General features: G+C 36.1%; 1 protein-coding gene across 1 annotated transcript in view; it reads left to right on the forward strand.

Annotated features, from left to right (window-relative positions):
- Window positions 1-23,514, forward strand: part of LOC150095726 (Na(+)/citrate cotransporter-like) — an 84,297-nt gene that overhangs the window by 19,455 nt on the left and 41,328 nt on the right. The window contains exons 5-9 of the mRNA XM_090410092.1: window positions 4,341-4,428; window positions 6,255-6,398; window positions 8,467-8,586; window positions 12,065-12,142; window positions 17,927-18,034. Of these exons, the coding sequence (XP_090266218.1) occupies window positions 4,341-4,428; window positions 6,255-6,398; window positions 8,467-8,586; window positions 12,065-12,142; window positions 17,927-18,034 (538 nt within the window). The remainder of the gene's footprint in view (window positions 1-4,340; window positions 4,429-6,254; window positions 6,399-8,466; window positions 8,587-12,064; window positions 12,143-17,926; window positions 18,035-23,514) is intronic.

The following is a 23,514-nucleotide window of genomic DNA, read 5'->3' on the forward strand; positions in this document are numbered from 1 at the left end:
GAAACTGTTTGGGTATACTAAGAAGGAGGGGGCGGCGAAAGAAATGAGTCTCTAGGACATATTTCTTCAATGAGTCCTAGAGACTCATTGAAGAAAGGTACAAAGTTAAAATTCCGCGTTTTCGTCCCCCAGAACAGGCAAACTGGCCCCGTGAACACACTTCTACAGACATAGGACACCTCCAGGAATAAGGAGTAATCAACGTATTCCGTAAGATTTCTGTTCCGAATGCCTACACGGTAAAATGTGTGGGTCTACGCGTGAACGTACATTAGGATAGGATAGGCTATCACATCACTTCTTGTAAAACAACACCATTTCTTGGTTTTTTTTTACGGCTGCTGCTTTTCACGTACTTTCCGCTCATGTTATATGCTTTTTCTGTGGATTTGTGTGTGTCATACTTCATCTGAACCCATCTGTCATTCTCCAGTCGCACTTTTAAACCTACTTAGGTTAGATGTCATCAGCCGCATTTTATTATTCGTTCCATTTTTAAATCCCAAATCAGCGTTACCTTCTATTGATTCATTTCACCTATTTTTTTTTTTTTTTTTTGACAGCCCGATGAAGTCCTATAAAAATAAGGATTTTCTCCCCCACATGTCACAATGTTTAAAGGCATTTCACACAACACGCCGTATATGCTATTGATCCTCCATATACACACACGCTACGTCATCTACCTCCCACTAATAGTATTTTTGTTTAATTGCGTGTGCTCTCTGGCCGATTTACCTGTACGAGGGATGGAAAACACAAGTTTCCGGGAATAAAACTGCTACACCCGTATAAGATGGGCTAACTCACCTTCACTTCAAAAATCTCGAGAATCGAACTCGGGTCTTTTTCAATCGACAGCGCAATATCCCGGTGTTCGTCTAACTTGCTACGGAGGTGTTTACAGTAACTGTGTAACAACAGAAATGCTCGTTCACCCTGGAATAATTAGCTGACGTGGAAATATTTGCTGGCCTGATTAGCGGTTAGTGGATCTACTCCTCAGACTGAGTCAAATCCGGCCGTGGGCATGAATGTTTGTGATTGTCTTTAGGTAAGGGATCACTTTCATTTCGCCGCGTGAGACCACCGTCCCCCCATTCTTGAAAGCCTGAATTAGCTTGAAAAAGTTCCATCTTTTGTTTCTAGAAACTTACGGCACACTAATGTACCGTAAGTTTACAAAAATCTTTCGTGTGTGGCAGTCGCATAAAAATGAATAATTAAAACTAAACTATCTTACTTAATAATAGGGTGATCACGAAATAAATTCAAAGAATGTCCGCCGTTTTTTAAGAAAATTATTAAAATAAAAGAAATGCAATACAAATTTGATATAATGCTATGAATAGCATTATATTTCCTAAAAATTAAAATTTTTAGGAAACAGTAGTTTTGTCAATGAAACAAGTAAGGAAATTATTAATAATTAAAATAATTGCATTATTTTATACTGAAAATGAAACGACAAATCTTAATATGATCACAAATATCCGACTTCGTTAAATTACATCAAGCCAAAGGAGGAATTTGATTACTGTTTACACTGAGTGCACCATGAATTTATTTTAGAGTTTTTGATTGTTCGAATTTCTTTTTTTTCCCCTCGCACTCGAAAACTGTTTCTCTCTCTCTGTGTGAAAAATGTCCTTATTCAAAGTTCGTAAATCTGTGCGTTTAAGACACATCTACCAGTTTGTGACCTTAAGAAAGCATAATTTTGTTTTGCCTAATTGTGCTACTAAAAACTGTCAATCCATTTGAAAAACCGAAATTGGGAAAGGATTAAGCAAACTTTAACAGAAATAAAAAATACTATATTTCATCAAGTACTGTCAAATTGATGGGGATTTATTGATATCGATTTCGAATCCTTTTGACAATAAAAATGCTTTCCTTGAAACCAGAACTGAGTTGCATAAATAAGTTGTGTATAATTCAAACCAAAATTTTCCAAAATGCATCGAAAATCGAAAGACAGACTGCCTGTCTATCATACAGTCATACGTATATACGTACAACAATATATATAAACATAAATACATGTATACCTGTCATACATACAATTTTATTAGACAATCTATCCTGTGTAGCTCTGAAGAAATGGCTTTTGTTTCCATAGTGCTAGATTGCCCAAAGAAAGATCATTATAAGTTCGATTATAACCCAGACTGGAGGTACTTTTTTTCCTAGGCCTTTTGCGTTTCGGAATTAGTCGATTTTTTCTCTCAGAGACTTAGGTTGCTAACCATGCATTTTTTTTACCAAAAATGAAAAAAGAAAGAAAGAAAAAGAAATCGACCACAGAACTCGCATTATTTCAGACATATAAAGTCCTTAATATTTAGAGTCAATATATCAGCAGATGCCTACTGTGCTTTCTCCCAGGAAAGATGATTCATTTAAACCCTCAAACTCAGCTATCACTGAAGGATGGAGACTGGGTGCCCGTTAATCTTCGAAAGGGTTAATTTGGGCAAAAGAAGTTCTGCCAACTCCCTTTGAGAATAAAAAGTGTCAGAGGGTTTATTTTACTTTAAATTTATAAGTTTAAAATATAGATATTACACTATAAATTATATATTTTAAACTTTAATATACAGCGATAAAGAACAAGTTAATGAACCATGAAACTAAATAAACCATACTAAAAAGAAAGATAATGAATATCCATTATTCTTATTTTATGAAAACATTCGTGCTTACCTTATAAAACTTTTCTAGACCCTAATTTAATGAAGACTATCTTCGTTCATCTGCCAACCCACTTCTCAAGTCTTCCGTGATTAAAATCCTTTTGGAAAATTTTGAATTCGTTTAACGGAAAATTTAGTCAACAGATTCATTATTTTCGAAGGCGTGCGCTGTTTGCGTAAAAAGCTTCTGGGAAGAAATACTAAACATTTGGGTTTGTTATTTTAATAATTGCGCAGCTAAAAATTTAGTTAAAAATATGAACTTCGTACATCGCAATTCTTTATGTTTTTCTTAAATATTTTGTTTTGCTAAATTTATTACACAAAAAGAATGAGATTATTATTATTATTATTATTATTATTATTATTATTATTATTATTATTATTATTATTAAAAGAGACCTCCAGGGAGTCAGGGACTCATCGAGGGAGGCCACAAACTACACACGCCAGCTATCATGCTTATTCTTGAATTCATTCACGCTGCTGGCACTCACAACATCCAATGGCAATCCATTGCAATCACGCACCACCCTATAAGAGAAAAATCTAGCCCTCACACTCTTCTTGGCGGCGTTCATTCTCAGCTTCCCAGGATGTCCTCTCGTCCTTTCCCCACCCTCCATCAATTGAAATCCTGTATGACCCTTTCAGCAGTTTGTAAGTCTCAATCATATCACCCCTCTTTCTCCTGTTTGCTAGTGTCTGCAGACTACAAATTCTCAATCTGTCTTCGTAAACAGTATTCCATAATCCTGATGTCATTTTTGACATGATATCAGAATGATCTTTTAACTATCAATTATCTTTTGAGTTGTATTTGCAATCTTTGCTACATGGCCTGAACTTCAACTTCCTATCTCCTAACACTTCAAGATCCCTAGCCTGATCAGTTTCTTCTAGCCTAATCCCACCAATATAATACAACATTGGATATGTAATCATGCCGAAATCAATCACTTTACATTTACTGACATCGAACTGACATCCATTTTCCCATGCCCACAATGCCAGCCTATTCAAATCATTCTGCAAGTACTGCATATCAGCAGCATTCCTGATTACCCTAAATATCTTTGCATCACCAGCAAATAGCTGTCAAATAGCTGTCGCTTGTCAAATCTTTCCCAATATTATTAATGTACAGATTGAATAACAGTGGACTAAGCACTAATCCTTGTGGTACACCACTTGTTACCTTAAATCTTGCACTCACATCCCCCTGTATACCACTTTCTGATATCTGTCAGTAAGCCATCTTCTTAACCATGCTAATATTCTATAATCCAAACCCATATTCTCCAATTTATTCAGGTACGAAATAGTATTTCGTCCCTGAATATTACTTTCTAACTCTGCACAACAGACAAACCAGCCAAAGAACTCACTCATTTAACAGATATATTCTGCACTATGTATGCAAATTACTTTTCCATTTCACATGTAAAAAAGCGTAATTCTGAGAATATTATTACTTTAAAAGATATTGCAGGATGTCAAGCTGTGACGCATTAATTAAAACAAACAAACAGGGATACTTACCTCAGTGTAAGGCTTTCTTAAGTCCCATTTTTCAAAAAAGAATCATTTTAAAATGTACAATACCCACGATACTTTGAATGATTTTGAGTAATTCCTTTTCAGTTATAACCGAGTCTATTGCTCAAGAAGAAGAATTAGGGTCAATAAATAACGGCGCTATAAAATCTGCGAATGGAGCCGATAAGATTAGGTAAAAAATGTTTCAAATTTTTCCTGTTGTAACTAACTATTAGAGTGCGTCATTTGTTACAAAATAATCCAGTTACTGGTTAAAGTTAATAAATGAAATTCACGCATTTTGTATACATTCTCTCAATCATATTCAGCCACATGCGGTAAAAAAAAACAAACTCTAAACTTCTTTAACTCCAGAGCCCTTAAACATGAGCATTTTGGTTACAACTAATACCAGTAAGAATACAATGAAAAGTGGACGAAATATTCATACCAATTGTAGAACACACACATGACATTTTAATTCCCATGTGCGATAATTATAATAACCTAACCAAAATTTTATAATTTTGCAACTAAAATAACTTTAATAGATATCCTAAATATTAAATTCCATTACCTAATGAACCTTTTACTTGCGTACAGAACACACGAAACGAATATAATGGGCGATTTTCTCAAAATGCTAAACCGGAGAGTAAAATGAGCAAACGAAACGCATTCCAAAAAACCTACAATTCCTTAATAAAAACAAATATTAGAAACAATATCCCCGGGTAGAGGGCGTTAATGAGAATAGCAAACTATTGGTTGGTGAAGTATAAACTATAAGCTACGAAAGATGGTTTAATTTCCTGATTTAGCAAACAAGTTACAGGAAACGAATGGTAAATTTCCTGCAAATTTCACTACCACATAAAAAGATATCAGATAAAATACAAGAAGGAAATTTAAAAAAAATAGTGAAATAAAAGTAACATTAGCACATTTTAGTGTTTGGTATCCGAATGACAAAATTTTCCAGGCATCTCGGCTTTTTGTTTCATTTTGACTAAATGAATCGAAATGATAATTCCTTTCTGGCTTGATAGGATTTAATGAAACTGTGGAGTTACGACTGCTATTAAAATTTGTCGAGTCATTTTTAAATTCTGTATTTATTCAGACCATTTTAAAGGTGAAAATTAGGCAAAAATAAAATTTTGTAGTCTCTACGCTAAAAACTACTCAATTGGAATATTGAACAGTGCTAAGAATGACGTTATCAAATCAAAATTTTTATGATTGTTTGCAACCTTTTTTTTTTTTTTTTGGTACTTTATTTAAATAATTCGTTTTGTACAATTTTTTTTTTTTTTTTTTGGTTTAGATTGTTTAGATTTTATGTTACGTATCAGAAATAGGTTTTCAGTAAATTTATGTAACATTTTGGTATGACGTTAGCGAATGCTAACAGTGAAATTAGGTTTTAATTAATTTTAATCGGTTTTTTTAGAACATTTAGTTACTCGATGCAGTCTGTATTTCCGTTTTGAAAATTATATTTTACGCTTCAAGTAGTCGTGTTCACTTTGGTCGCTATTTTTACGGATTAGTCACTCATTCACGCTTGACTACACTTCCGGCAAACTCCTGTAAAACCTAACGATCATTTTTAGTTATTTAACTTTATGTATTACCTTTTTTACTCCCACAGATTGATTTTTTTCTCTCACGCAGTATGGAAGTAGTAATTATTATTTCGATTTTGACAAATTTTGCTAATAAAATGGTCTGATAAATAAAAGCATTTTAGCACTCATATCCCAAATGTCAAATTTCATCAGACCCAGCCAGGCCAACCAAAGGGGAGTTTCTATCATTTCAAAATACGCTCCATGTCCAAAAGATGCGATTAAAAAGTTGAATGACTTTGACAAATTGTTGGGAATTCTAAATACCAAAATATCAGTAAAATGGCTACACTATTTGCGAAACGTACCTTTGGAAGAAAAATAAAAGTAATGTATACTGTATAATGTGTATGATACATTCTAAAAGTACATTTTAATTATTTTCTAGGACTATATCTACAAAACCAAAACAGCAGGACAAAAATCTCCATAAAGCACTTCTTTTAAGTGTCGCTTTTGCAGCGAATTGTGGAGGAACAGGAACAATAATTGGTTCTGGACCAAATCTTGTACTGAAAGGTCTCGTTGAAGAGTAAGTGTTTTACTCTTTCTCTCTCTCTCTCTCTCTCTCGAATAATTATAATACTTTTTTTTTTTATCAGAATCTCTACTGACTGCCACTGAAGATTATATTAAAAAAAGCTTTTAACACGCTTTCTAAAGATGTATACAGCCTTATAAATGCCACAGATTTGACCACATAAATGATTGATAGATTCTTGGTTTATTTTTTTCTCCCTGATGTGTGTTCCATTAAAAAAAAAAAATTAAATTCCCAGGAAATACTATGCGTTAGATGAAATGCATTTCCGATTGACATTACTTCAACTTCCGGTTGAAGTAATTTTGTTATTTGGAGCTAGGCTCCTTCATAGTACGACAGAGGAAAGGCCAAACATCACGGGAAAAAACAATGGAAAGTCATCCTCTAATGTATAAATTTATAGATTAAATTAACAAAACATAGCTTTGGTTATTTAGACAGTTACCTTAGGCAATACCTAACAGAAGGTACACGAGGATCAAGGGTCTTAGATATGATCATCTCATCAGATGATGTTATAAATGGGGGTGTCAGATCTTCCACTAGTTGATGGAAGATCTGACACTCATTTGGGGATTCTGTTAGAGAGGGATATATGTGAAATTATAAGGCTGGTAATTACGAGAAGCTCAGGAAACAGCTTGCTGCAATAAATTGGAATGAAAAATGAAATGAATGAATTAAAATCAAGGCGTGGTCTGGAAGAAGAAGGTATTATGGAAAAAGCACAAGATGAGTAGTTATAACAAAACCAGTTGCATGAAGAGTAAAAAGAGCAGGCGACGAAGGTGACTCGCTTGATAAGGGTAGCAAAAGTGCAATACGAGTAGCATTAGCTAATGCGGCTAAAAAGAATCCTAGGGAATTTTTTCGATATGTGGCCAGTAGAAAAAGAATGATTATGGGAGGATGGCACTGATTGGTGAAAAAGGAGGAATGATAACAGCTGCAGAGGATATAGTTGAGGTATCTAATGATCTCTCAAAATTCATAAAGGTATTTCATTCTTGTGAATGTTACATCATGTAGAACTTGGAAGCAGTGGGAAAGGAGGAGGAACTGTTAGTGAGCAGGAGATATATGAGGAATTGAATAGATTTGATGTGAATAAGGCTGTGAGACTTAATGCTATTTCACCACGTCTTTTCAGGGAATTCCAGAAAGTTAACAACAGCTTTTGCATATCTTTTCAACATGAGTCCCTCACTGGGTCAAGTTCCAAAAGAGTGGAAAGAGGGTAAAATTGTTCCGATTTATAAAGGGGTTAATAAGACCAGGTCTTTGAATTATAGACCAGTCTGTGTGTTTGGAGTTTTGGTTAAAGTGTTAGAGAAGTAAGTTAGAACCAAAATACAGACTTTGGTTGACAACAGAAAAATACTCTTTGGCGGCCAGCATGGGTTTGATAAAGGAAGATCGTGTTTTAGCAATCTGTTTACTTTTTATATCAAGGTGATAAATGCATTCGATAAGGATGATGCATACACAGTGGTACATTTAGATTTTGCAAAGGCGTTTAATAAATTGCCACATGACAAGCAAGTAATTAAATTTGCACGGTGGGGCTGAACAGTAGATTAGTTTGCTGGACTGGAGTTGTCTATGGAGGAGTGATATCCCAGAAGAGGAAAGTGACTAGTGGTGCCCCAAGGTTCAGTTTGGGTCCATCGCTGTTTAATTTGTATGTAAATGATGAGTCTTTTGACTCCAGGAGGTTTTTTAATAATAATAATTGACGATAATACCACTCCGAATGAAACATTTTGTTTTTGAAATTGTGAATTTAACTTGCAAATTTATTTCGCATGCGCTATTTCAATTTTTAGTCGATGATAGCAATTAAATTTTTGTTTATTATAGTTTATTAAAATCCAACTTTATTTGTATTTAATATTTTTATTAGTGAAACAGCAACATTTTTATTGTGATTTCGTTGAAATCTACAACTTAAAAACATACACGAAACATAATTCAACTTCAGTAACAAACTGGAACTGTGCATAAGTAAAACAATACAATTAGGAAGGAACCAACATTTTATAATTTTCTTTTTCAGGTTGTTTCCAGAATCGACAGACTTGACCTTTGCTACTTGGATCATGTATAATTCTCCCACCATGTTGCTATGCGTTCTCGTCACTTGGATTACACTTCAACTGTTTTTTATCCGATGTTGGTAAGTTCAGTTTATTAAGAATTTGGATATTCTTTATGCTGCCCAGTACAGCTCGCTGATGTCAGTGGACTTCCGTCGAGCTGGCGCAAATTAGTAGATTTAAAAAATACATCCTTTAAAAATGTATTTTAGTCCTTGACTTGTCTACTTTCTAGATTTAGCATCGCATTCTTTTTTTGAGTATGATATTGGTTATACATCATTGAATTGTCCGTTCCCGAGACTTCCAGTTCATTTAGATCTCTTGGGACGTTTTCTTGATCTTGTTAAAGAAATTTGTTTTTAACTGTTCCTCTTTCACCTTTCTTTCAATATATTTAGGTTATCTCCGTCTGAACGCTTTTAAATTTCTTTTATTAATTAACATTTCCGTTTTTAACATATATATACAGTTCTTGATTGCACAGTTTTCTCTATTTTACAATGGATAAGACCCAGGGATGATAAATGAGCTGTCTCCGCAACTGTTCAACTCATAAATATTTGGATTCATACAGTAATAAATTGTATCTTTCCAAAATTATACGAAGCTATTGATTTATCATTGATAGACGACCTATTTGTTCAAGAAATCCATTCCATGCAATAATTTGTATGAAACAATTTAAATTGAATCAAACTTTGATTTACACCTGCTGTGGAAGTAACCTATGGTTCCATCATAAAGGTGACAGCGTTCACTAAGTACTCCTTTTAACTGTTAATGACATAACGATAGTTGATTCCCGATCCTCGAGTTGTGGTGTTGTTGCATGACCTGCTTGTTGACCAGTACGAAAACCAACGATAACATTTTAACATGTTAGCTGTTTTCAGAACTGTACAAGGTTGCAGTCATTTATTCTGTATGAACAGTTTTCTGGAATTTGGTAATGCTGCTGTTTCTTCTTGGTTTACGGAAAATTTCCGTCTCATTAACGAAATATAGTACATCGTGTTTCTTCATGGTTAATAGATTTATCATTCAGATTTTTAATGTTTTTATTTTTCCAAATCGTAAAACTTCGAAGCACTACTAGAAATAGAGTTATTGTTGCCATGCAGCTTGCATCTCCATTGTTTTGTAATTAATTTGTAAAAATCATCCATAAACAACTTGTATAGGGTGTCCTAAAATTCACGCAAGATTTAAATTTAGCGCCATTTGTGCGGTAAAGTGTTGCCAACGAGAAAAAAAAAAGACAGCGTGACAGCTGACAGTTCAGGGTTATTAAAAATGGAGCGTTACACGAAACAACAACGCATTTTCATTGTTGAGCAATATTTTAAAAATAATGAAGGTTTGGCAGCTACAGTTCGCAATTTTCGTACAAAATATGGTCGGAATAGTGATTTAACTTCAACTGTGAAAAGATTAATTAAAAAATTCAAGGAAACTGGATCAATTAGTGATCTTAGACACTCTGGCCGTCCTTCAACAAGTCGTTCAACAGAAAACATCGAAGCAGTTCGTGAGAGTGTTGCTGAGAGTCCAGGAACTTCAATTCGGCACCGTGGTCTTGATTTGGGCATTTCGAGAAGCTCTCTACAGCGTATTCTCACGAAAGATTTGCATCTTTATGCTTACAAAGTTCAATTGACTCAAGAACTGAAGCCTACTGACCACACACAGCGAAGAGAGTTCGTTGAATGGATTAAGTGGATGCTTATTTTTCGAACAAAATCATCTTCAGCGATGAGGCTCATTTTCATCTTGATGGCTTCGTTAATCGACAAAATTGTCGCATTTGGGGTTCAGAAAATCCACGAGTGATTGTTGAGAAACAAATGCATCCACAATGTGTCACTGTTTGGTGCGGATTTTGGGCTGGAGGCATCATCGGTCCATTCTCCTTCGAAAATGCGGCTGGTAAGGCAATAACAGTTAATGGTGCTCGCTATCGCGACATGATAATCCAGTTTTTTGTGCCTAAATTGCAAGATATGGATGTGGACGACATGTGGCTTCAACAAGACGGTGCCACATGCTATACAGCCTGAGAAACAATTCAATTACTGCATGAGTCATTTCCTGGTCGTGTAATTTCCCATTTTGGTGATCAGAATTGGCCGCCCAGATCATGTGACTTAACGCCGTTGGACTTTTTTCTTTGGGTTTTTTTGAAGTCTAAGGTTTATGCCAACAAGCCCACGACCACCCACTCCTTGAAGGAGGAAATTGAGCGCTTTATCAACGAAATTCAGCCACATTTATGCAAAACGGTCATGGAAAATTTCGACAAAAGAGTGCGTATGTGCCAGCAAAGCCGTGGAGGCCATTTACCCGGTATGCTATTCCATGCATAACCCTATACTGTATACTTTATGAATCAATAAGAAATTACAATTTTTAATTAAAAACCTGTGTTTTCTATCAAAATTACTTCTTGCGTGAATTTTGGGACACCCTGTAGAATAAAATAGATAGCTGGCATTATCAGATGACATTTTAAAACCGTATTTTACTAAAAAAAAAACACAATGTAAACTGCTAAGAGTGTTGTCGCTCATAAATTCGTTTCATAAGATTAAGTCTGTGTGTAGCGGAGTGCCCTCCCGTGATGAATCCTTGGAAGTGTCACGTAATAATAATGATGTTTCAGATTCCGTCAGCAGTGTCCAAGACCGAGCATTCCTGATTAAGTTCAGAATAGTTTTTACTGGTGTCGACAGGTGGCATACATGGTACAAAAATTTAGTTTTAAAATTAAGAACAGCTAAAATTTAATCTAGATATACGTAGGATTTAGAAATAAAATCTGAATTGTTTGGTGCTACATTGGATAGTCTGTTTTCTCTTTCTGTATTGGTGCGTGCGGGGAGAGAAAACCTCAACAGTCCAATTCACTACTCTCGTTCCTCCGAAGACAATCGGAATATATGATATCGAAAAACGTGGCTAATTTTTCCTCTTCAGTCAGCGGTTTAGAGGAATAAGCAAGGAGCTTTCGTGAGTTCTTTTAAGAGCTCTTAAGCTGTATTTGAAGGCAAAAAAAAAAAAAAAAATTCATATTCACGAGATGACTTAATTGAAATTTTAGACATTTGCATTCAGAATATCGGTGTACTTACTGTTGTCCTACGATATGTGACATTCCACCAGCTTCGGTAACTTACGTGGTATCCCCCCCCCCCTTCCCATAAGGGTTAGAACTCACCCGGCCGTAAAATCTTAGCTTAAATATGATTGCCATTGTCTTCACGTACCGTGAAAGCAAGCCAAATCAATAGTTCCATTGTGAGGTACGATGTTAGAAGCATACGTATGTTGTTTGTTAGCCTTTCATCAGTGAACTTTTCGAAACTAAATACAAACACTAAATCCCCGAAGGGCAGGTTACTGTGTCACGCACATGTGCATTTGTGTTCTTGAGAAATACAATTTGTTGAGCGAGTGTCCAAATAACCTTGAAGAATCTACATGCAATTTAAATAATGTATTAACATTGATTACTTGCTAATTTAGTAAGATCTGAACAATGCTGATTTTACTTTTCAGTACCAAAGAAACCGCCGATAAAGAAGATTACATAAAACAAATAATTCAGAAGAGTTATGAGGAACTTGGTCCGATCACGTAAGTAAATTTCCCAAAAGAGAAACAAATTGTAGTTGCATTTTGGTCCAGTTGCATAGTCACCTTGAGCATTGAGACACACATCCTAGGAAGTGCCTTGCTGAACCAATTCTTTTCGAAAATAGAAGAAACTAGTGGTGCCACTTGTTTTATCTTTATTGTTGTCGAAAGCGGCAACCCTCATTACTGTTGTGTCAACTGTTTATGACATCTGTTTCATTAGAAGCCGACTTATAGTGGCAAGAGTGACAGTGTGTTTTGACGAACGATCGGTCGTCACGATATTCATGCCGTACGCGACGAATTCTCGCTATCAATCGCTTCAAAACTTCGAGATATAACTCACCATTGCCCGTCTGGCCAGGCGGAACGAATTCTTTGTGGATAATACCCTTGGAATCGTAGAAACAAAGCATTGTCTTTACTTTTGACTTTTCCAAGCGACTTTTTGTCGGACGCCCCTCTTCTGGTGGTCTCCACTCAGCACGCTGGCGCTTTATTTCGGGCTCATACTCAAAATACCACATTTCATCACCAGTAACAATCGTTTCAAGGAAGTTTGAGTCTTTACGAGCGGTTTTAATTGAGATCCTTTCAGTGTTTAATTCGATACATTCTTTGGTCGTCGGTCAACTTGTGGGGAACAAATCGCGAATTCAATTTACGAAGGCCCAAACTCTCGGTCAAAATGTTGTCCACAGTATCGATTTGACAGTTGATTTTGGAATCCCAATTCATCTTTAATCAATCTCAGGGACGATTTTGGGTTTTCTTTGATGAAATCACTCACTTTTTGGATGGTGACTTTGCTCAGTCCAGTTTTTTCGACGGCCTGGCTTTTCGTCATCCTCAAGCATCTCACGACCACTTTGAAATCGCTGAAACCACTCGTAAAACTTGAGTACGGAATAAGCATTCATCACCGTATGCTTTTTGAAGCATTTGATGCGTTTCGGTGAAACGTTTGCCAAGTTTAACACAAAAGTCAATCGCAGTTCTCTGTTTGAAACTTATTTTCCGACCGTTCTTGAAAACACAATGTCACTCTTGGCACTATATGTCATAAACAGTTAACACAACACTAATGAAGGTCACCGCTTTCGACAACAAAAAAATACAACAGGTGGCGCCACTAGTTTCTTATATTTTCGAAACGTTCGGTTTCTTTTTGGACAGAGGGCGTATATAGGCTGTATTCGATTCAATTGTTCAACTGTTTCTTGAATTAACTATAAATCCCTGACCCATTCTTACTGGAAAAAATTAATTCTTCAATAAAGTCCTTCACCTAGTAATTTAATGATTCCGTGTCTCAATGTTCAATAATTATATGACTGACCTGAATGTAGTATTTCCTTTCTGGGGAACACCATCCAATATGCTAAACCTAATAAACAAGTATTTCAAAATATAAAATTGTATGTCATATATATTACCACTACAATTTCCAAAATGTATATCTTGATATTTATTTAAAACTGCGAAATCTAGTGTTTTCGAGTTGCAAACAATTATCAATCAGTCTATCTATATATTTGGGTCCTCATTTTGAAAATAAAATTTTCGATAAACGAATGAATCTTCCCCGGACTTCAACTTGAGAAGGGAAATTAAAGAAATGATAATTAAAATCTCTCATTATTTATACCGAGCAAGCAAAAGTGTTTATCAAGGCATGAGTTACTTTGATATTGCACAATTTGAAAACAAGAATCACCCAAAGCTGTGTACTGACATTTTATTAGTGCTGCTGATGAGGTACTGTCAGGAACCATTCGATTCTTATCAGAAACCAAATTAGTTTTGTATGGGAACTCAAGATTTTTTTAATTCAATCTCATTCGCGAAAGATAGAAACCAATCATACATTTAATATGATGGGTGAGCTAAGAGTTGAATAAGCCAGTTTTCCTGCTTTATAAGCCAAACAGGGAACTTTTTTTTTCAAGCCACTTCAGGCCTCCAGTCAGCAGAGTGTGATAAGCAGTGGGGTTCGAACCCACAACCTTTCGATTTGAATAGGAAAACGTAACCTACTCGGCCGGCCACGTCTGCAGAAACTTGTCAGGAGTGAACTAATGAAATATTATACTTCCACGTATTATCCTCTCTGGTAATACTTTTCATTGCCAAGTTTAAGTCTTGTAATCTCTGCTTCATTATGATCGATGCGATGAAAAATACGCAGTTTTCAATTATGAACTACTGAGATTTTTGGGTTTATGCAAAACCTTTAATGAAAATCACTAATTAAAGGGCGAGCATACTTCAATCACCTTACACTGGAATCATGGTTATGAAATGCAAGAATACCTTGGACTATTATGAGTGCTTAAGGGCCTATTAAGAACCGAAGAAGATACGGCAGGTAAATGCCTTATTCTTTCAAAGTCAGTTCCATACTTTCAACCTTTGAGTGCAAATGTTCTAGACTTTTCGATAGATGTAACTTTGGCTTAGCCATTTCGCCTCGGAGGTTCCGACAGGTAAATGAAAGTGACAATCTGGGAATGATTCGCTTTCTCTACTTCTTCCATGTAAGAAATCTGATTATAAAATCTCTTATCGCATAAAATAGCACATAAAAAGTACCATTAATATGTATACAACCATGAGACATCGCCTTTTTATAACTGGGAGAAAAAATATTAAAGTAAATAAAAATATTTAAAACAAAGGAAGTTTTCTTTCTTTCAATCTTCAGTATACTGATCCCGAGATTCTCAACTTTTTTGATCCCAACACTCCTTTCGCAACTGTTTTTAACATCTATTCATACCATTTGCGCGATATCACTCATCCGCTTTCCTGTTAATCATGTGAGTGACCGTTACTTGCTTTTTTTTTTTACAGTAAAGTACAGATACAAAAAGCTATTCCTATCAACAGCACTGAAAAAATAAAAGTAGAAAACATTTATCTTCAAATATACGATGTCATGGATAGACTTAAAAGAAAATCACGCAATAAAAATTTATATTTTTAATCATTGATTCAAAAAAAAAAAAAAAAAATCAGCTAACGCCTTTTTATTCCCGTATACGGGAATAGGCGAGGCCATTTAGCCCTATCTAACTTTTGGAGACTGAGTGGGCAGTTCAATCTCCACTGGTACCCAATCAGAGACAGATGGCCCAAGGCTATCACTAATTAAGCGGTACGCAGTGAAGAGAGACGGCTCAAATGTGCCGCCATCTCGTGGTCCCTAACCCTAACACAATATATTTAATGTCTGAAATAATGTGGGTTCTACGGTCGATTTTCTTGAGTTTACAGGACGAAAAACCTGCTTGCCCGTGCCAGAGATCGACTAACTCGGGAACCGGTCGAAAAAAGGCTTAGAAAAATTTCCTCTAGTCGCCGACTAGACTCGAAACCAAGACTTCCTTCGTGCGGCCAAGCGCGGTGGTGTGCAAACGCCACATCCACTGAGCTTCCGAGAAAATTAGAGAAATTGGCTTTACCGGGGGGGGGGAATCATGCTTGTTCTCTTAGTTTTTGTTCCAGAATCTCTCTCAACTTCTTTTTCAAGTATGCAAGCATACTTGAAACACTCAGTAGAGAAATACCTCTGTAATTCTTATATTCAGTTTTATTCCCTCTTTAATAGATGGGTACTACAAGAGCTTTACTCCAATCATTGGGAATTCGACCTTCTGAATTACGCATTGCAGCCACTGCAAAACTTTTATACCTCCATACTTGAGCATTGCTGGCCGAATATCATCCATTCCAGCTGCCTTTCCACATTTCAAGGCGTTTTCTACCTGAAGTATTGATATGTTACTCCTCTTTACATTCCTCTTGAACATTTTCTAGTATGGTTTTGTCACTGCTTGATTCGTTTAAGAGTCTTTCAAAGTAATTACTCCAGACATCCAGGATATCCTTCTCTTTAGTTTTTATGTCACCTTTATCATCGTTGATTCCTTTTACAGCACTCTTTCCTCCACTCCAGAACATTTTTCCACCTTCCTAATATTTATCTTCTTACTAATGCCTTTCCATGACTTGTGTTTAGCTACTTTTATGCAAGCTTAGCTCTTGCATTTGTTTCTGTATTCTTTTAGGTCATTTGCTGGTATACTTACTATAAACGTTCAGTATAATTTCTTCTTATTTTCCAGGATGGCTTCTTTTCTTGTGTTCACCATGGTGTTCTTATTTTTCTATCCTTGCATACAACTTCAACACAAACCTCCCTAGCTGAATCAATCAATGTCTTCTTCGGAGTTTGTCAATGAGACTCCAAAGTTTGCTCTTGTTTTCAAATTGCTTCAAATTTCCTTCAATAATGTTTGTATGATCAAGTCTGCAATTTACTTGTAAAATCTGCCTCAATTTTAATTCTTTTAAAAACTTTCTTACATACTATTCATTTCAATGCAATTTGTTTTTATCCTACTTAAAACTAAATGCTGATCAGTTCCAATTTCAAATCCCCGTTACACTCTTGTATCCTGAACGAGCATGAAGATATTACTCTCAACAACGATGTAGTCAATGAGGATTTCTTGTGACTTCTCTCCACGTGAACTCGAGCACACCTTTATGTTGAAACATGGTATTAGTAATGACTAGTCATTACTTGACTTACCATTATTATTAGCTTTGTCCTTTTCTCCAAATTTTCCCAAAATGTTCCTATATGCCTGGTGGAATTCATTTCTCACTCTGCTGTTTAATCTCCAACTAGAACGACGTTTTCTATTTTCTTTAGCAGCTGCCTACTATAACTATAATGACTCGAGAAATGTTTCTACTTCTTCCCTAGGAGAACCTTCTGAGGGACTATTGGCAGAAATGTTTCACTGTCCGTTTCCTCATTGTGAAGTTTGTCCTCATAACTCTACTTGAAACTGTTTTCCACTCAAGAAGGTTTTTTTTTCATGCACCAGAAATAACATGATGGTGAAAAATAAATGCAATAAACGTTTTTTTGAGTAAACGTTTTTCTCAAAGTTGTAAAACTGCATGTGATCGTTCAGGAATCATCGCATACAGTAGTACTAAACTAAACCAAGATTAAAGAGAGATCGCAGATGTAAGGCGGTTGCATTTCTAAATTGTCTACCATTGTTTATCAAACATTGAAACAAAAAATTCAGGCAAATGATTTTTCAAAAAATCATGTTCGACACTATAACTATAATATTCCATTTTTGTTTATCACATGACTCGTAGTAACTCCGACGTTGGATCGGACGAAGAAACACTTGACAGGTTCGATTCTAGTAATCGATTAAAGGAACTTTTTTTTTTTTTTAGACTTTGGTTGAGTTGATTTCTGATTTTACTAATATTGACCCAGATAATTTTTTTTTTAAATTTAAATCCAGAAAACTTGGGTTTTAACCTTATAACTCTGAAAAATAGAGACAGTAGAGTTTGTATTATTTTGCTCAATAATGTCATCTTAGGATGACATTCTAACATCTTAAGTTGACATTAGGATGACTACGAGGTGGCAGAAGTTGTCTGTCGTATCTTCTCGTCTGCTTTTTTGTCTAAGTATACTGACTAGAGATTAAACTAATCGTCCGGTGATGACAAATGTGGATACCAACTACCAAGCAATTTCCAAAAAAGTTAAGGCCAGGAAGTTCCACCTTTCGATATATATAAGCTGCAGTATTCCCCCCCCCCTCACCTAATAAGGCTAATTAACAGACTGCATGATAAATCAGATAATGTAAATACATCACGTCAAACTACAATCGTTTCTGTTTCCTTGTTTATTTTGAATTAAATTTATTAATGTCTTTATCATAATTTGTATTCCAGGTTTCATCAAGCAGCTATTTCCTTTCTCTTCTTGATTTTGGTGTGCCTTTGGTTCTTCCGAGACCCTCAGTTTATAGATGGCTGGGCGACTCTGCTTCCCATGGGAAGGTAAGAAGATCAATCTTGTGTTAACTAATTTCACTTAACTTTCACTTGGTTTAATCAAATAACTAGTAACCATAATTTCAGCTTTTGTCCCATTACAATATAAACATCACCATTACTCCTTTTATTTTTTTCAAGATTTAATAAAAATATCTGAATGACAATGCACTCGATAGACCAGCTCATCGTTAGTGGTGTTTTGAAATTGAAACAGCTTACCAGTAGAAGAAAAGCTAGTCGGCAGCATCAGCTGGTTATTACTGGACAAAATTCAGTTGAAAACAATCCACCAATCTTTCCTTTTCATTTTTTACGACAGTTTTTCAGAAATTCCACAGCACACTTCCTACCATTCAAGAGAATAGTAAATATGCTATCAGCATAAAAACACCCAAAGATTAGCATTCAATTATGATTCCTTATTTATAATCACATGCTTTGTCTGTTCTGTTAAATACTCAAAAACATAAAAAGAGTGTGGTGGTGGTTCTCATCATCATCTTCTTCTACAGCTTGTCCCACTTAAGTGGGTCACTGTTTTGTCCTGTATTCTCCTGTCTTGGGCTGTAACCACATCCAAGTTCTTCATCCTCTAGTCCTCCTCCACCAGCTCCCTCCATCTCTATGGCCACCTGAGGCTTCCTCCTCCCATGCACATCCATCTGCATGACCTTTCTTCCCGCACACTTGCCCCCCCCTCCTCATCACATGACCAAACCATCTCAACCTTGTCTCCTGTATCTTCGCTCCTAAGTTCGTAGCTTTCACCATTTTCCCCTTACATAGTGATTTCTCAGACAATCCTTTGTCGTCACACCGCACATCCACCTAAGCATTCTCATCTCCACCACGTCCATCCTGCTGATGTTATTTTTCCTCAGGACCACAGTTTCCATAGCATACATCATAGCTGGTCTCACTGCTGTCCTATAGATTTTGCCTTTTAGATTGATCGGCACCCTCTTATCACATAGCATTCCAGCCATTTCTCTCTCCAGTTCCTCCATCCCACTTCCTTCTCAGCCTCTCCATCCTCTTCCATTGCTGAATAGGCTGACCATATGTACCGTTTTAAACGAGACAGTACTGTTTTTTTCATATTTCCCGGCCGTCCCATCATTTTAATAAAAATGTCAATTTTGTTCAGTTTTTTAATAAAAATTATAAATGTTGGTCAATCATAAATTATTATTCACAACCTATAATTGTATATCAATATCATCGATAGCAGTAATTTGTATAACCATGGAGTCGCATTGTTCGATACTAAATATCGATATCTGCAGTGATTTATTCAGAGAAAATAAAAAATACATATTGGCAACACTTGCACTCTCAGATGCGGCATCTGTTCTGCTGTAGCGTTAGTTTTTGTTTTGCCTGTGTGCTAACCAATGGTTTTGTTATTTAATATCAGTCTATCTTTGCAATGTCAAATAGGCGAAACTGCAGTTTTTTTAATGACGATCTCCAGAAAGAATTCAAATTTATTAAAGTGGACAAGCTGTGTAGTGTTGGAACAAAAGTGGTATAACAGGAAAATGTCCATTTTTCCATTGCTCGTGGAGGCAGAAGCGACATCACCCAACATCTACGTAGTCACAACATAAGGATGCTGAAAAAGACTATGGCCTCAGTCAAAAACATCAAGTCGTTTATGGTGAGGCATGATGGTGATAGTGATAAAATTGCAGCAAGTGAAGCTCTTGTTGCTTATTATATGGTGCGTCACAGAGAAAGTTTTCGTGCAAATGACTGCTTGTCGACATTGATCAATAAAATTTTTGAACCAAAATTTTCTTCAGCATGTACCAAATCAGAAACTGGAATTACCAATGTTTTATCACCCCACATATTAGGCGAAGTAATAGAGGATTTGAATAAAACAAAAAGCATTAGTCAGTTTTGATGCATCAAACAAAAAAGATATGAAACTTTTTTCCATTCGTTGTGCGGTACTTTTTTGCCAAATTGTGGTATTCAAGACAAAATTATAGACTTTATTTCCTTACCTTGTGAAACATCCGACATACAGTGTGCTATGTTGAAGGAAGTAAGTGACAAATTTGCCTTACAAAACAATTGTTGCTTTGTGTGCAGATAACACGAACACCAGTTTTAGTGGTTGCAAAAGACTTGGCAAAAAAATGCATTTATGTAATAAAATTTTTTTTATCGTCTTACTTTTTCATGAATACAGGATATTACATAACCCACGTTCCGTTTTTGCCATCGAAATGTCCCGTTTTTGTCTCAAGGAAATATGGTCAGCCTACTGTTGAGCCTAAGTATCTAAAGTCCCTAACCTTCCTGATGACATTTTCCTCCAGCTCCAGAACTGTCTCCTGGCTGCTGTCCACTTTGCAACACATATTATTATTATTATTATGTGACACCTCCAGGGAGTCCAAAGACTCATCGAGGGAGGACACCTACTCTACATCTGTCTACACCACTAGTATCTCCACAGACAATCACAAACATCCATGTCCATGGTGGGATTCCAAACATCCATGCCCACAACATATACTCTATCTTACTTCTGCTCAGTCTCACATCTCTCTCTTCCAGTACTTTCCTCCATCTTTCCAGTTCAGCTACCACTTCTTCTCTTGATTCTGCACACAGCAAGATGTCATCCGCTTACAACATTGTCCTTTCTCATGGAGGAAGTGAGAGAAGACACCACCCCATCACAGTATTAAATAGGAACGGACTTAATGCTGACCCTTGATACAAGCCAACTGTCACTTGAAAACTTTCTGGCGCTCCCAGGCAGGTTAGAACTTGTCTTCACATTTCTGTACATCTCCTGCACCAACCTGACATATTTCTCCAGCCTTCTTCTCCCTCGGACACCTCCAGACTTCTTGCCTTGGCACTCTATTGTACGCTTTCTCCAGATCAATAAACAATAGATGTAGCTCCCGTTGTTTCTCTCGAAACTTTTCCATCATCTGCTGTAACCCAAAGATAGCATCTGTCATTGATCGACCAGGCATGAAGCCAAATTGCTCCTTTGCAATCTCCACCTCCTTCCTCAATCTTCCATCACGAACCCTTTCTAGGATTTTCATTGTGGTGATTCCCGTAGCATGAAGAAAGGTAAAACTGCTAAATGTTTTTGAAGTAGATATTAAGCCTCCCAAATATTGATAAATTAAACACCCGGTAAATATTTTTATCATGATTTATTTAGTGAGAAATGAAGAACATCGATTTGGGAAAAAAAAAAAAAAAAAAAGATATGTGCTATTTTGAAGGTAAATTCTGCTTAAGATATGTATGAATTTGTGTGTGTGTGTGTGTGTGTGTGTGTATTTTTGATTTATTTTTTACCAAGTACAGAAACCCTGTTTTAAAGGCAAAGCACGAGACCTTTTCAAGCCACTTCAGACCTCTACTTAGTGTGTGTGTGTGGGGGGGGAGTGGTGGTCTTGCACTGGGTGATGAAATTTATTTCCCACCTAAAGACCATCACAAACATCCATATCCACAGTGGAATTTGAACCCGCAACCTGTTAGTCGGAAAGCAGATATGCTAACCACTCGACCAACTAGGCCAGAAATAGTCTTGCTGGTCAAGTGGTTAGTTGAATGGCCAAGACATGACAATGATACCCACATGTTCAGAGCAAATGTGCAGGGAAAGACAATTGAAGATATGACTGAATACTTTTCAAGTACAAGTGGAATTAACAGAAATTAACCATGCTCACCAGCGATGGCTGTTCCTTCTGTTTGCGGAAACAGAAGGAACAGCCAGCTATGAATTATTCTATCTCTCCTCCTGTTGCTAATCACAACATAGGATATTTTAGAGCAAAAAAAAATTCTCGGCAATTTTTGTATATCAACTGCACGTTGACCTGAGACAGAGCTAAATGTATAGCATAATAATGCCGTATGTGAACGAAACTGTTTTTTCAAATTATCAGTATGTAAATGACATCTTTAATTAGCCAAGACTCTTCCCAGCCATCAAGAGTCAATACTCATGGCTTAAATTTATATATTTTTAAATGAAAAGGTCATATTTTATTAACACTAAGAATTCAATAACCATATGACTCATTGCAGAGTTTGTATAAGAGGAATGGTGCACTTTTTTGGATGTTTGGAATGAGTTTGGCCGAAAAAACTTATATAAGGCAAATGGTTTGCACTTAAATGGATTTAGTGTTAGGAGTCTAGAAAAAGTGCTGCTGACTGTAGTAGGTTTAGGTGTGCAATATCAGCAAAACTAGAATTGTTAGGGAGTAAGCAGCTGACGGTTCATGGAAGTACCGATAAAGTAAATGGGTGTATGATTGGTGAGAAAATGCAGACTTGTCTCTAAGGCAGTAAATATGGGATTGTGGGTATATATGGCCTAAGGTTAATTATGGACCTATGAGGTTTATATCATTTATGTATACTAATGTCAGAGGTATTAGGAACAAACAGGAGGAGTGTTTAGCACTGGTTATTTCCTATTGGCCAGAAATTATTGGTATTAGTGAGATGCAGCTGACTAAGGATGATGCAATTATAGGCATAGAAAGAGTAATGGTTATAGTATTTTTAGGGCAGATAAAGCAAGTAGGATGGGGGAGGGGTATTACTGAAATCAGATGAGTTGCAGCCTAAGAGTGCCAATTCAACAGGATAGCAGTGCTTTTGAAGCTGTCTGGTGTGAGATGCATGCTAACACAACAAAGTATTTCAATGGCTGTTGCTATAGGCCAGGGAATGTAAAGGACGATGTGGACGATACTGTATGTATCAGCAAATAAATTCAATAAGTAGAGGGAGAATAATTATTATGGAAATACAAATTGGAAGGAGAAAAAGTCATGCTGGCAGAAGGAAATGAAATTTATGCAGCTGCTTCAGAATAATTACCAAAAGCAGCATATAATGAAAGATACAAGGGGATTGAGAGTGCTAGAACTTGTGATTACATCTGAGGATTTGTGTATAACAAAGATGGATATATATTGCCATCAATCGGTGAGAGCAATCATCCAGTTTTGACCAGGCATGTGCAATTTTCAGTAAAGAAGAGTTCATGTGGAATTATAAGGCTGGAAACAACAAAAAACAGAAAACTGTTTGAGAGGTACTATGAGAGGACATACTATAGGAAAAATATGTCAGTAGTGCATAGGAAATGTAAATGGGTATTTGAAGGAACAAATAGCTAATGATAAATAGCCAAGAAATAAGAGACTTCATAAACTAGGAATTAAATGGATGAGTGAAGGCATTAAGCAGGAGTTTAAAAGAAAGGGAAGCATTCAGAAGAGATTCATAGATAGAGGTGACCAGCAAACCAATGTGAGCAGTATAAAGCACATGCCAAAAGGGGTGACTGATATGGTAAGGAATGTAAAATTGGAGAATGAGAGGAGATTAGCCGAATGAGCTAAGAGTGATCTGAAAGAGTTCTTTCAGCACGTGACAAGCAAAAGAAAGAATGGTTTTAACTAATGCAGATGGTA

This window comes from Typopeltis vanoorti, chromosome 20 (assembly GCF_054136105.1).
Source record: "Typopeltis vanoorti isolate ZY-2024b chromosome 20, IOZ_Tvanoo_1.0, whole genome shotgun sequence".
NCBI lineage: Eukaryota > Metazoa > Arthropoda > Arachnida > Uropygi > Thelyphonidae > Typopeltis > Typopeltis vanoorti.